This window comes from Nannospalax galili, unplaced genomic scaffold (genome assembly GCF_000622305.1).
Source record: "Nannospalax galili isolate Female #2095 unplaced genomic scaffold, S.galili_v1.0 scaffold304, whole genome shotgun sequence".
Lineage (NCBI taxonomy): Eukaryota > Metazoa > Chordata > Mammalia > Rodentia > Spalacidae > Nannospalax > Nannospalax galili.
The window spans coordinates 3,062,752-3,078,469 of record NW_008352325.1 but is presented as its reverse complement, the minus strand read 5'-3'; the positions used below and the strand labels follow the sequence as shown (position 1 = coordinate 3,078,469).

The window sequence follows — 15,718 nt, the reverse complement described above, 5'->3', positions numbered from 1 at the left end:
GTGTATTGTGTAAAGGTTAGACCACGTGAAGCAAGCATCTCCTCAATGCCTGCTCATTTGTTTTTGTTGAAGACATTCAGATTCCTTCCTGTAGCTTTTTATAGTGATGGGCATTGAAAGTTCCCTGAGTGCTTCCTGGCCTGTGCAAAGAGCAAGGGCCACCTTCCAGGGCTATTAAGATCTCCTAATGGGCGAACAGGAATGTTTCTTTAATTTATTTCAAAGCAATGCATACTGTATGGAAGCTGATCAAATACAGATCCAATCTTGGTAGATTAAAATTTACTGTACTATCTACAGAAACATTTGCAACTTTTTCTGCAGAATGTGCAGAGCAGAGGCACTTGACCTCTAGCCTGCCTCCTTCTTGTCATATAGACATGGTCTTTGGGAGATCAGAAATGTGTGCTGTTGAGAAAATGGGTTGTAGCATCTGCAGCTCTAGGCTTGAACCAACATGTCATAGCCAGCTGTGGGACTCTGGAGGGCTGCTGGAGTTCCTGTGCTTTAAGTGCCTCTTCTCAAATGGTCATGATGATACCGGTATGACAGACGTGCTCTGCAAGAATTTATTAAAAAAAAGCAGTAGAGTATGTACAAATAGCACATCACACATGACCACAGTTTAAGTTTGTACAGTTGTCCCTAGGTATCTTTAGGATTAGTTCTAGGCCCCCAACAGATGCCCAAATCCACAGATGTATGAATCCCTTACTTAAAATGACTTAAGTGTAGTTCTGGACTGTAACACAGACACATCCCCACATCCACTTTGAATCATCTCATGATAATAGAAAATACCCAATACGATATAAATGTTGTCAAACAGGTCCCACAGAACATTATCTAGGGAGTGATGACAAAGGAAAATTCCTGTGCATGTTCACCACAGATGCAGTTTTTCCTACCTGTACGTTTTCGATGTATGTGTGGTTGACACTGTCAGTGTAGAATCCATGGAGAAGGAATTTCTATAGTTTACTTTTGGGCGTCAGCTACTTCTCTCTGCTCACAAGTCTGTAGGGATTTATATCTGAGCAGTGTCTGTCCCTTCCTCATACTCATCTGCCTACCTCTGCTAATTGATCTCACCTCTTCTTGTAAGTTTGTGTGATAAAAACATGATCTACTCTTACTGAATTTAAGGTAAGCAATACCTTATTATTTTCTCCAGTCACCATGCTGTATGTCAGGACCCAGAACTCATTCATCTCATACATGAGGGTTTGTACCCTTTCAGCAACATCTCCCCAACTCTGGCCCCTGATGAACACCTTCCCACATAATGCTTTATTAGTTTTACTTTAAAAGTTCCACATGAAGTATTTAGTGTTCTGTACCTGGCTTATTTAATTTGCATATTATACTCACTTTGTGAATGTTGTTGCAAAGGGCAGGATTTCCTTTTCTTTAAAAAGTGGCTGAATATTATAGTACATGTAGATGTACGTGTGTAGATACACACACACACACACACACACACACATATATATATATATAATATGTATATATATGTCCATAAACATCACATTTAGTGCATCTGTCTGGAGACACTAGGACTGTAGGCCTATCTTGGTCATTGAAAATAACATATGGGTGAACATGGTGTGCAGGTGTCTTGTCAATATGATTTTGGATCCTTTGGCTATAACTCACCAATCGTTTGATAGTACTCTTGCATCGCATGGTAATTCTAGTTTTAAGTTTTTGAAGCACCTCTTTTTACTGCTTTTCATAATGGTTACACTAATTTGCATTCCCATCAACACTGTAAAAGGAATGATGAATATGCTAATTAGCTTCACTGTGGTAATCATTCACGTTGTATATACATATTAAAAGTGATACTGAAGGCCTTAAACACAGACTCAGCTGGACTTAATGATGGAATTATGACCTGCTAAACTCATTATAAGTTGAAAATATTGCAAGTGAGAAATTCATATAATACAACTAATGGGCTAAAGATCAGTATTTTACAATTCAGGGTTGTGGAGGATGGATCATGTGGCTGACCTGGAGCTGCTGCTCGACACTACAGCTGGCTAGTATCATCAGAGCGTGGTACCAAATGTCCTCAGCCAGAAGAGACTAAAATTCAAACTCGAAGTATGATTTCTACTGGGTACATTGAAAATTCCTAAATGAAGCCAGGCTAAGCCAGGGATGAGCTTCAGATACTTTTTATTTGTCAATTATACTTTGATAAATCAGGACAATGCAATAATGATTTCAAACAAGGAAATTAATTTCTGAAATAGAACTGAAATTGGAATGAGATGTCAGTGTGGCCTGGACAAGGAAGTTGAAGGAAAAAGTAAAATGCACCAGTAGAGAGGGTTAAGGAAGACGACAGAAATCCCCTTTTTCAAATGGGATCAGTGGGAGAAGTTTGAACTTTATTTTAATGAGAACCTGTGTCTAGGTAAGGATATGAATGTGCTGTTCTCTATCTTTGTCTCTCTTTCTTTTTCTCTTTATCTGTTGGATAGTCTCGAGGTTGTTAGGGCTGGAGTACACTCTGAGCTTGGGAAGAGGTGGACTTAGAGATGATGTGAGTTAGGGCCACCCAGACAGGATGCAGGTGAGCGTGAGCACTGTGACACTGTGTGAGGTGAAGTGAAAGTCACAGAGCTTGAAAACTTGAACACCCGTTGTGAAGAGATGGGATGAAGACGGAGCCCAGAGGAGTCTTCTAGTCAAGCCTATATGAAGAGACAAGTCCAGCTAGATGGATGTTGTGGTTTTCTTTCTGTCGCTATGATAAGCACCAAGACCAAAAACGCCTTTGGGGAGGATAGGGTTTATTTGACTTACCATTTCCAGGTCAGAATCCATCATTGAGCGAAGTCAGAGCAGAAGGTCAGACAGGAATTAAAACAGAAGTGATGGAGAAGTACAGCTTACAGACTTGCTCACTCTCTCACTGGTTCATGCTAAGCTAACTTTCTTATACAGCCCAGGCCCACCTGCCTAGGGATGGTGCTGCCCACAGTGAGCTGGGACCTCCTATATCAGTTATCAATCAAGAAAAGGTCCCACAGATATGTCCACAGGCCAATCTGGTCTAGAAAAATTCCTGAATTGAGGTTTTCTCTCCATGGGTGATTCCAGTTTGTGTCAAATTGACAATGAAAACTAACTAAGACACTGGATGTGCTGGTATTCAGCTGTGCCACTGCCTATCTGGAATTAGCACAGGTCCCAAAAACCAAAGTAGCATTGTTTTCAGAGGGAAAAGTAGATCCAAGGAGGCAAAATACAATAAAATAGTATTAAACATGAGAACCTTTGAGTCAGCTCAACTTCAGGAGAGAGGGTTGAGGCATTGAATTCAGCCAGTCTATCACTGATTTGCTCAGTTATACCCGTTAAATCGAAAGGGCATGGTTCTCAACAAGATTGCCATTCTTTCAGATGCCTGCTGTACTTCAAGGGTCCTGAGGCCATCTTCTCTCAGACAGGCTGGCTATAGGTTTCAAGGTTCCCATAACCACATTTGCTAGAATAACTTATAGACTTTGAGAAGACACTAGGCATACCATTGTGGTTTTATTTTAAAAATAAAAATCAGAATGACTAGCCAAACAGAACGGCATCAAGTGAGGTTGGGGAAGATGCTTGTGGAATCAGGCAGGTACCCTGCCAGGGAATCTACCTGTTCATCAGCCAGAAACTCCAGTGGGCATTAGTGTCTAGACTTTTATTGACATTTGGTTGGTTGAATAAGTCACTAGCTATGTAATTCAATGCCCAACCTTGTCTTTGCCCCAAAGCTTAGACTAGATTCGATGTTCTAATCCTCTCATTATCGGTTTCATTATGTTTTGAATTTGCCTCTCTGAACCAGCTTCTGCTTTAAAATCATTATAGACCATGCCTACTTACTCTTATACATAATATTTTAACTACCTGAAGAAATGTTAATATGCCCCTTTGTCTCAGTTGTGTGTACGCATGCATTTTCTTATGCTTAAAATTTCAAGTATTCTTCTGTATGTCTAAAATTCTGTAATTCTCAGAACTCTACACAGTTAACCATACTTTCATGTTTTTTTTTCTAATATAGAATATTCTCATTTGTAGGCAGAATCTAGAATTGCATCAATACTGGAATATATTCCCACTGTCTGTAGCACCCCAGGGATACCTGCCATGCTTATCAGGGTCTCGGTTTTTGAAAAGTCACATGACTTTTGTATGGCTGCTGGGCAGGGCTGGTCATATGAAGCTGTTCATCAAGTGCAATTCTGGCTGCCAGTGACTTAGCACTTCAACAAGGAAGTATGGTGAACAGTGAGGCTGGTCATCACATCTAGAGAGGGTAAGACAGACAGGAGAAAGAATGGTGGGTGTTACTGGTCCAGACAGTCAAGTAACCAACTCCATGCAATTTGGTTGATAAATGAATATGCAGTTCCAGGAACTAGGGAACCACATGGCAAACCTTAGGCCCATTGTCACAGTTGGGTACGAGGGAGGGAGTATATGGACAATATTAATTTACAGTCACAGAAATTGTTTTGTGAAATTGTGCAAGGAAATTTCTGAACAAATAGCTTCTACTACTCTTTCTGTTATGGAGCAGGGCTTGTCTTAGGGAATGGCTAATCCCACTATGGAAGAAAATTAAAAAGGCTGGAGCAGGTAGGAGTGGTACAGGCAGCAAACAGACAGAAGTCAGTGTGGAATTTTCGGGATTGAGAGTCTTATGATGCAGTCCAACACTGTGATGGTAATTCATTGTGTCTACTTAATACCCCATGATATTTTGGTAAGATTTTAGATTTCCCTCATTAAAGAATATTGTTATACAGGTTACAGGATAACTTTCAAATGAGTCAGGAAAGAGAACTGTTTTTCAACAGTCACAACATGAAAGGAATCAAAGACTTTGTGCTTATGGCATTGGTCTCCACACACAAGCCCCATGTTTAGCTCCAAATATTTGAAATGGAAATCTAATTCCTCTTAGAGTTCAAAGTGCCCTTAAGATGAAGCACAAATCATTTGCTGAAGTACTGGGGTTCTTTTGACACAATGTCAATGGAGATTTATCGAGGAAGGGGCAGCATGCCGTGTAACACTTGGAAGAACTTTATGATAAAGTCCTACTATTTGATGACTTGGTGGTGATTTCTTATTGACGACTGGCATTACTCTAATGCACAAACCTATGAAAGAAAACAAAGCAAAACAAAAATCTCCAAAAGAGGAATTAACCTGAGAAAATGGTCAATTTTCTATCTGTCTAGACTTGGCGTGCTCTAAGGTGATTTGAGTATGGACCTGGTTTCTATCAAGTGGTCTCTTTTTCCTGTATTTGTTCAGCCTGAGTCCATTTCCCCTAACATAATGTACAATGATATATTACTTAGGGTACTAGAATAATTACAATTGACTATAAACTGGGTAACAAAGGGACACTACCTATCATATAATTCATGTAAAATATATGATGTTGATATTTGACAACAGAGGTAACTGCAAGAATACCAGCACATACCAGCTGAATTATAAGACGGCATTTGCCCTTTGTTGCTGTCAGTGGGCTTGGGTGGGCAGAGCAAAGGAGACACGTCATGAGCTCAGGCAGCAGAGTGACTTGGAGAGAGCTGTGACTCAGCATGTGGGAGAAGTCATGAAACTCACTTCTCATCTTGTTGTTCACAGGAATAACACTGTATAGCCACCCGTATGGAGGGGCCTTGCTGAATGAAGACAAGATGTGAGTTGAAGGAATCCTGGGGGAAAGGGAACCCTTAACTACAGAAGAAAATCTTTGAGTCTCTGAGGGATGATTCTGATCCATCTTTAACATTTGTCAGGAGAGATCTTGGCATAGATAGCTTAAAGGGGAGGTTCAGTGGCTGAGATGAAAATGGATGAGAATATCATTCAGCTGTTTTTCCATCAAAAAGTTGTCTAAGAAAGTTTCCTGCAGCCATGGAGTGCACACATTCCAGGACAGCCTTTCAGGTTAACATCATGAACATGGCATGCACACAGGCAAACCTTGCAGGCCTCCCCGCACGTTCCTCATGCGAGACTTTCTTCACAGTCCACAGGAAGTGCAGGTGGAGGTCTGTGGAGTAGTTGCAGGTGCTTTTCGGATGTGTTAGGTCTCATTGCCTTGTTACTAAGTACCCTGTTTCTACTCTTGTTCTCTCCCTCACCTTTTGTAAATCATGGACAGTCACCTGGTTAAAAATGGACAAAGAAAGCATTATTTTACTGGGTATTTTCTTATTAAACCATCAATGATACAGTGAAGGTGGGTTGCATTTTACCCTCTCCCACATTCTGTTCTCAGAGGTGGAGAGAGGACAGGGGGCAACACTTGACATGATGAAAGGATATTCTCAGAGCTCCAGTTACACACTTGTCTGAGAAAGTGCACACAGTTTGTGATTACAGTGACACCTGGTTATGATATTGGGGGGGGGTAGAGAGGGCCAGCGAAGCAGGGAGTTCTGGAAAATGCCCCTGCCCAGGGGGTTCTGCTTTACAGTATGTACAAATGAGTCTCAAAGGAGACAAAGTCTCAGGGTGCCCTTGTTGTTAATCAGAAAGAGCTTCTGATTTTAACTGAGAGCAGATTCCATGATCAAGAACAGACTGAGATGAGGAGATGCCCAAATGCCCCTCAGCTTTACATTTGTCTATTCTGTCTTGTTCTATGTTCTGTAAGCTCTGAACGATAACCCACTTCTCCAAAAGCTTTGAAGGTGACCGAATGAGGGAGGGATCTGTACATTAATGCTATGTACTTGGCCATCCTCCTCCCACAGTTTTAGTAACAGGAGGAATATCAGCTCAGACTTCTTCCTGTGACATCTGATGAACTCTTCTCCTTTGCCCACAGCCTGGAGAGCATCCGCCAGTGTGGTGTCGCCCTCTGCATCGTCCTGGGATTCTCCATCTTGTCAGCATCAATTGGTAGCTCTGTGGTGAGAGACAGAGTGACTGGAGCCAAAAGGCTGCAGCACATAAGTGGCCTTGGCTATAGGACATACTGGCTGACTAACTTCCTGTATGACATGGTAGGATATGGAAATGTGGTCCGTGTGTGAGGGGTGCAAGGGCCCAGGCCACCTGGGACTGTCCACAACAGAAGCAGTCATTCTGTTGGGTGGGAATCATCAAGTTGCCTTTATTGAGCATTGAGCCTTTAGGATTGTTCATGAAGGGAAGACTCAGGAATTGTGGGCTAGAGTTCTGCAAAATCAAAGAATGCTCAAGAAGTGCAGTCTTTTCTGCACTTACTAGGGAAATTAGGGAAACTTCATTATGATCTTTTGAAGAGCTGGAAAGTGAAATGATACAATTTATTAGCAACAATTCCTCATCTGTATCCTTAACCCCCTCTCTCGGACCCAAGCCCCTCCTTGGTGTACGCAGCAAGTATCAGCATTTCCTGCAGTGTAGACCCCTAACTCCATGACTCTGTTTCCTGTTCTTGCAGTGACAGCAACAGAGGCCTTATTGAGTTGCTCCCTAGAGTTTAGGCCAGATATTTTCAACACAAGTACTATGATACAGTATCCGTTGACAGCTACACTCCTGTCATCAGTGTGGAGCACTGTTGCCTTTTTTGTACAAATGTAATGTATTTGCCCTCCTGCTCTCATAAGTATAGCTCATCCTGTGATGTGGAAAATCCTATGTGAGCAGAAGGCAGGACAGGCCTGACCCCAACTGAGTACCTGTCATTTATCAACTTCTGCACCATCTGTGATATGTTTTGTATAGAATTCATGTATTAACATGTTGCTTTTATGCAATGTTTACTCCTTTGAGCAAGCTTAGAATTTAGCTTATCTTGTAATAAGCTTTGATATTGTAATCTAGACTTTTTTATGTATATAGTTTATATGAGTCAGACTTAAGGTGATTTAACGTATGAGGAGTCTGTTGAGTTTAATTTGGGTTTCCCTCAAGGAAAGCACATCTATTTACAGTGAATGGGACTCTAAGGTCCACCTTTAGTCAACACTTAAGGTGATTCATGAATCTCAGACAAGATTGAGAAGTGCTAGTCCTCATACTCCTCATTTTTACTAAGCCATGATTCAGGGGGAGGCAGAGGCTCCTGCAGGATGCTGCTTCTAGGAGGGGCAAAGCTGTCCTTCACTGCCTCCTGCTCAATTCTGTCCCCAGTGCCACAGCACTAAGCTATGGTGGTTCCCAACAGCTGCCAGCTAGTGATGCTAACGGCGACAGCATCCCGGAGGAAAAGGAAGGGTGCACCATCAGAGAGCAGGAGCACATAGGGGCCACATATCCAGGTGCTACAGAGATGCCAAGGCTTTGCAGACCCTGGCCTTTCATCTTTTCTCTGTGCGTAATTGACTAAGTTTTATCCTCCACACCGAATGTGTCCATTCTTTGCACAGTGATGTGTGGCTTTGGAGTTTAAGGGCAGGGAGGGTTTTTGCCTTCTTGACTGACTCTGTTTTCTACTTTCATCCAATCTTTCTCTTTACTCTGTTCAATGACTCAATCAATGAATAGATTTGAGGATCTGTTATGGGTCACAGTATATCCAAGGTTGCTGAGGACTGAACGTTTGTACACACCCTCCCCCAGGCAGTGTTCAAACTTAATCCCCAGTGTTATGGTTTTTAAAAGTGGGTTGTTTGATGGAGCTGGAGAGATGGTTCAGCGGTTAAGAGCACTGACTGCTCTTGAAGAGGACCCAGGTTCAATTCCCAGCACCCACATGGCGGCCACGAATCATCTTTAACTCTAGTTCCAGGGGAATCAGAAGCCCTCTTCTGACCTCCACAGCATTGCACGACGTGGGTGCACTCACACACACGCAGGCAATACACTCATACACATAAAAATAATAAAATAAAAAAGTGGGATGTTTGGGAAGTGATTAGGTCAATAGGTTGTAGTCTTCATGAATGGAATAGTGCCTTTATGAAAGGGATGCCAGAGCACCCTTAGGCCATTGACATGATGGTAAGAATGCACTCTCCTGAACCGGAAAGTGGGTGCTCACCAGACACCAAATCTGTTGGTATCATGATCCTAAGTTTCTCAGCTTACAGAACTGTGAGCAATAGATTCCCATCGTTTATAAGCTACCTAGGCTATGTGTTTGTATTAAACACCCAATAGACTCAATGCCATCCCTAAAGCTATGAATAAGCCTCTGTTTATACAGCTTACATCTTATGGGAAGAAACAGAAAAATAAATATACACAAATGCATCAGATATACTCTATTCATGACTACATCTATTGCAAGAATGAAGGAAGATATCGGGGGGAGGGAACTTTGAATTGGGAAGTAAAATAATAAATGAAACTTCATCAGAGATCTGAAGAATAAAAAGGAGCCAGCCACATGAATGGCTCGAGGAACTGCTCTGTGACCTGAAGCCCCAGAGAAGATTCAGCTGGGCTTGCCACCACCCCAAGGAAGGCATGGACTGTTGTTGGTTGTGGGGAGTGATTCAAGAAAACGTTACAAGGAAGTCGGGGCAGGGAATATGTCCTTGGCTCTACATGTGTGAGAGGCATGTTTCTGGGGCAGTGTCTGGACTCCTTGACCCCTCCCCCCAAGGGACATGGACAAGTGTGGCTTTGTTAAGTTGTTGACTCTACTATTCCTTGAAAGTACCCATAGTCTGAGTGCTTAGCAATGAAAACTCTCTCACTCCTGGAGCTGGAAGTGTGAGGCTGGGGAGCAGGCAGTGCTGGCTTCTCTGAAACGGCTTTCTTTCACTTACTGATGCTTCGCCTGTGTCTTCTTCACATGGTCTCCACGTGGTCATCCGTCTATTCTCTCTTGACTTTGTCTCTCCTCTTCTAAGAGCACAATCCAATGTAGTGTGGCCAAGTTCTTCCCCAAAGCCTTCATTTGAACTCACTCGCTTCTGTAAAGGCTCTGACTCCAAACACAGTCGCATTCTGAAGTTCTGCATGTTCAGCATGAATTTTGGCAGGATACAACAAAGCCCGTAAGACCCACCGTGAGGAAGTCTAAAACTCTTCTAATGTGCAAAGTAGGAGCTATGTTTAAGGAGAACTTGAACAGAAACTTCAGAGTAAGTGGACAGCGATTAGGATGCCCATCTAATGCAGCACATCCCCTTTTTCTTTTCAGCTCTTTTACTTGGTTTCCGTCTGCCTGTGTGTCGCCATTATAGCCGCCTTCCAGTTAACAGCTTTTACTTTCCGTGAGAACTTGGTGGCCACGGCTCTCCTGCTGGCACTTTTCGGGTATGTGATGAAAAACACGACCACAGAATTATGGTTTGTTTTCTGAGAGAGAAAACCCTCAGGATGGCTTTGAACCTGCTGCCTGCTTCATGATTTTCTCTCTTCTCAAACAATTATGTTGCTTCTTCAAGGGATGCTGAGCAAACAAGCTTGAGCTAGATCATGAATGCCCTGAGGAGGAGGGAAGGGATGACAGGGTCATAATGAAGATGGCACTGGTCCTCTCTCAGAAAGGCCGTCAAGCTGTTTGACAGACTTGTCCAGTGGGAAATGAATTCTCTGTTATTGTCACTTGGTCATTAATCGTGGGCTCAAGTACATAATCCAGTTAGCTCTGAAATTGCATTTGTGGAGATTCTCCTGTGAAGCTGTCTGGCATATTTTTGCCTCTCCTATAATATTAGTAGCTTGGAAGTATTTTGTGTGACTTCTATTGCTTTTTCCCTCAGAGGAAAAATAGGAAAAGTACAAAGTCATTGCAGTGATTTCTGTTTTCTATACACTTTATCCTTGCTAGTGTTCCCCACACAGTCCCTGTCTGCTATCAGGAATATGTATATTTTAAATGCCAGGTAGAAATATATACAGGCCCAGACTGAGAGTAGGGAAGACTAATGAATGTACAAAGATTTCTTTTTGAAGCAATGCATCCAGGTCTAGTCCAAAGGTTATAACTAAAATGACTTTTGTGTACTTTGGTATTATACCAGTGATTCAGGATTGTTCAACTTATCTAAGTAAGAGACAAAGTCTTGTCCAAAGATATGTGTGTGTATGTGTGTATGTGTGTGCTCCTCAGATGAATGGATACATGGATGAGCTGATGGATAGACAGGTGGGAAAATACATAAGCAGACAAGAAAGATAATTCTTTCAGGAACTGATGTCATCACTTACCCTGTGGCCTTGCTCATATTAATTTATTCTTTAAGCTTCAGTTTCTGTCCTGTAAAACTCTAATATTATTGCTGACAGTCAAATGAGCTAATTTATGGAAACATTGTGGACAACTGGTAGAATCATTAAATTAATTTAGAATTATCTTTTTAAAATATTCTGTTATTTTTATTTTATGTGCATGAGTATATTGCCTGCATGTATGTAAGTGCACCTGTGTCAGGCAATGCCTGCGGAAGTCAGAAAAGAGGGTTGGATTACCCTGGAACTGGCATCACGGGTGGTTGTTAGCCACCATTTGGGTGTTGGGAATTGAACCCGGGTTCTCTGTAAGAGCAGCCAGTGCTCTTTACCACTGAACCAACTTTCCAGTCCCTCTTAGAATTATCTTATTCTTTAAAATAATAATAAATAATATTTTCATTCTATTTTTATTTTTTATATTTTATTTTTATTTTATATATATGCATGTATTGCCTACATGCAGGTAAGTGCACCCATGTCGTGCAATGCCCCAGAAGGTCAGAAGAGGCTGTCAGATCCTCTGGAACTGGAGTTAGGGACAGTTGTTAGCTGCCATGTGGGTGCTGGGATTTGAACCCAGGTCTTCTGCAAGAACAACCAGTATTCTTAACCCCTGAGCCATCTTTCCAGTCCAATAAAAATAATAATAATGGTAGTAATAACAATGTGATCAGCAAAATCATGCTTATGGTAGACACGGCTATTATATTGGGTTTGAAATTCATGAGCTCTTGTATAAAGAGCCGTGTGTGTGTGTATACTCTGTTCTAATTATTTGACTTCAATTAACTAATCTCATTGATTGTATGTGTTGTGTTTTGTTGTGTTTGGGTAAAATAAGCTCTTCTATAAAATTATGTTTGGATTTTAGAAGATCAGACTTCAGAAATTAAGACAAAATTTAGATGAAATTATGTGGTTAGAAATTCTTAAGCAATGTGATTTTAGAAAATGTTGTTAACTCTGACTTGATTGTAAATCCTTTTACTAATTTATATCAATCTGGGTTGTTCTATGTTCATAACTACAGATTTCAGGCTTTTTTTCCGGGCAGTAATTGGTGTGTGCTGCATGTCGAAGACACCCAAGGGTGGTATACTTCCTGATGGGAACTCTTGGGTTAGGGGTCTGAGAAGGTGGTAGAAATAACATAGTGTTTGAAATCTGGGCTAATTCCAGAAAGAGCCAAGAGGTCATAGTGTGATGCCTGGCGGACCAATCACTAGTTCAGACTTAAGAGGTTGTTATTTCATCATTGGGTGAGAGCCACAGGCATAATTTGAAACCTGTGACATCCAATGTAAGAAAGCCCAGCCTGGTGAGCTGGTCTCAACCACCCCAGCTATTTCTGGATGGGGAAGTCAGAGTGGCTGCTTCTTCTTGCCCTCAGAGGATCTGAGGTATCAGGAACCCAAGCATAATCCCAGGAAGGCTGACTTCAGAAAGAGCTGAAATTTAAGAACACTTTCAGGCTTGAAACAAAACTATTAACTGAATTAGATGTAGAAAAATAAGGGATATAATAAGGAAACTGATTCCCATGAGAGGTAGAACATGAATGCTCAGTGATATTCCATTTTTCCACCAAGGAAATTGGATATTTAAGTTGTAACAGGGCAGGGGCCAAAATTGGCATAAAAAAGATGACAGTATGTTGTATATACTGGTAAGTTCCAGGCTAGGTTGAGATGCTTAAGGAGGCCCTGTCAAAGGATGGAGGGAGGGAGGGAGGGAGGAAGTGTGGGAGAGAGAGACAGAGAGAGAGAGAGACAGAGAGAGACACAGAGAGAGAGACAGAGAGAAACACCAACTGAATTTCTACACCTCTAATCCCAACACCCAGAAGACTGAGGTAGAAAGTTTAAGATCAGTCTGGATCTACATAAGTAAGACTTTGCCTCAAAACATCCCAACAAATTAAAAAACCTATAGAAAAATAACATTAAAAATATATGAAAGAAAAGACAGCTTATATAAAAACATAAACTTAAGGACACATTTGATGCATATGCAGTGCTAAGAGACTGTGAAATCAAGACCACAGAATTCTGCTTGCTGCAGGGGAAATTCACACAGCATAAGGAAGGGGTCAGTTTTCAAGAGGGAGACATGATATGTTCCCTTAAATTCCAGAATCCTTGTGAACAGTACACTCAAGTGAATTCTAACATCATTAAAATGATGAGTCCTATTTTAATAAAATAGTAGAGAGTATTACAGTCACAATAGGTTTCACATAAAATAAATTATGCTCTATAAGTCAATTTAAATTTTTCCTGAAAAAAATTAGAAAAGACAGGAAAACTGGATTAGCTAATACGTTAATTTCAACCAAGCATTTGAAAGAAGAGGAGTTAAAGTGTAGTTTTAAAAAATCATAGAATCCTATCTTGTAGAAAACCACCTCAAAAACTCATTAATGCAGGAAAGGAAGTCCTCAGGGCTGTCATTTAAGACCGTCTTTGTCTCTAATTCTTTTTTCTTAGACAGTGCTTTGATGCACTTGTCAAATATTTAAAGAACATAGGCCAATATGGGAACTTTATGTAAAATGTAGCAAAGGCCAAATTCTAAGCAATCTCAGGTAGAGCGGAGACCAGTGATGAAGTGGTAATTAGTCCCTCAAGTATAGATCAGGGTGTCTGGGCTGATAGTGGGAGATGGAGAAGTTGTAAGACTGCATTGTGGACACAGATGTTCATTAAAGCAGGTGATCATCTCACCATGCTCTGTGCTGACCACATCATATGCTCCATTAGGCGCTGCCCCACAATGCCTCTAGCTCCCATATCACCAAGTTTAACAGAGAGAGCTGGCTGGGCTCCACATTGTACAAGGATGAAAGAAAGACTGAATCTTTTTGTAGTGGTGGTTTAAGTAGACCAAAATGGTTATCTTTAGCTCTTTATACATGTCTGTATAAAGTAAAAGTGTTCATAATGTGTTGTTCCAGAACATAGTGTTTGAATCAATAGTTTAAGTTAGAGAATTTTTTTGCTTAATCTCAGAATGAAATTTGTAGAGATTGAAACTGGCCCCAAATTTGACTCAAAAGCTTGTACTATTGCTTACATACATTTCAGTTGCAGAAATAATTTATCTCCTACTCCTCATTTTCCTTCTTCTCCTCTCCTTTCTCTACCTACTCTTCCTCCTCCTTCTCTTTCTCTTTCTTCTTTTTGAGACAGGGTCGCTATGTAGCCCAGGCTACCCTTGAACTGTCAGTACCCCTGCCTCACATCCTGAGCTCTTGGATTATAGATAGGTGCCTCCATGCCTGGCTCCCAGAGTACTTTTTCAGTGCTATGATGTAGTTTACTTCTCGAAGCAGTCATGCAACAGAGGGTAGCAATTGAATATTGACCTAGGTGAGACGGCAGGAAGTGGTGTGTGAGATCAGGGATGGGATTTGGTCCTTTTGGTTAGTGCTTCACTTTGGAAAGAGATGTTTAAAGCTTAGTGCACCAACCAGTGATGGCTCACCTCTTTGGTAGTATTTTGATTTTACTTAATTATTTTATATAGCACCTATCTCAGAACAATTGCCTTAAAACAGATCTAGCCATCATGTGCTTCACAAAATATTCTTCTTGCTCAGATTATGAGCAGATTGGTACTGAATGAAGTTTCTGAGTATTACATGATTTTATATATAACATTCCATATAGTTTAAAATATGAGAATTTATCTTTTAACCCAGGAGTGTATTCTAGCATCAAAAACTGCATATGGCCAAAATGAGTCCTTAGCACCTTCCACACTATTTTGAAGTCTCATAATTTTCAGAGCCAGCTAATTTATTGGAAAAATGCAGGCACTTAAAAGGCACTAGAGCATCTCAGGTAAAACAGTTATTCACCATAAGGAAGCAATGGCAGGTTTACATCAGCTGTGCAGAGACAAACCTTGGAGGAGCTCAAAATAGATGAGTCTTCTGGGACAGGCCATGATTCAAAATAAGTGTCTTAGGCTAAATTTGGAGACATTGTTCAAACTGCAAGTTTCCTTTTCTGAGGTACATTAATGTGACCCCATTTTCCTGTCACAAAAGAAAGCTGAGAGAAGTTGGCCCTGAACTGGATGAAGCATGATGCCAGGAGGTGGAGAAAGAAATTAAGGGGTTTCTTGAGGGACGTTTAAGGTGTTTCTTAGTACTTCATATCCATAGAGGCACATGGAGACTGGTGATAAGGCTCTGTATTCAATAGTCCTCTTTATCACCCGGGCTTGGGGCCACTCTGACATGCCTCCATGGTTAGCTTCACCTGCAGATCTGCTGCAGCAGATTCATCAAGTTGTCAGCTTTGCTCTGGACACTCCACCTGTAAGACACGTATCATACAGCCCTATCTATCTTCCATGTAGTTGAGGCATGTGCAGAGGTTGAAGGACACTCCAGAAGGGATACAGTACCCAGCACGGACAGCTGAGTGTCCAGCATGGACAAGACTCTAGAAATGAAGTTTTCAGTTTTTATGTTTATGTCTATTGTGATAGAGAGCTCTATAGATTTTCATGATTTTTATTTTCCAATTCTCATAGTGACAAGTGGGCATTATTC

The 15,718-nt window shown here is 41.2% G+C and overlaps 1 protein-coding gene across 1 annotated transcript in view; it reads left to right on the top strand.

Annotated features, from left to right (window-relative positions):
- Abca13 (ATP binding cassette subfamily A member 13) overlaps positions 1-15,718 on the top strand; it is a 449,044-nt gene that overhangs the window by 312,818 nt on the left and 120,508 nt on the right. The window contains exons 48-50 of the mRNA XM_017802262.2: positions 5,674-5,728; positions 6,866-7,043; positions 10,121-10,236. Coding sequence (XP_017657751.1) covers positions 5,674-5,728; positions 6,866-7,043; positions 10,121-10,236 — 349 coding nt within the window. The remainder of the gene's footprint in view (positions 1-5,673; positions 5,729-6,865; positions 7,044-10,120; positions 10,237-15,718) is intronic.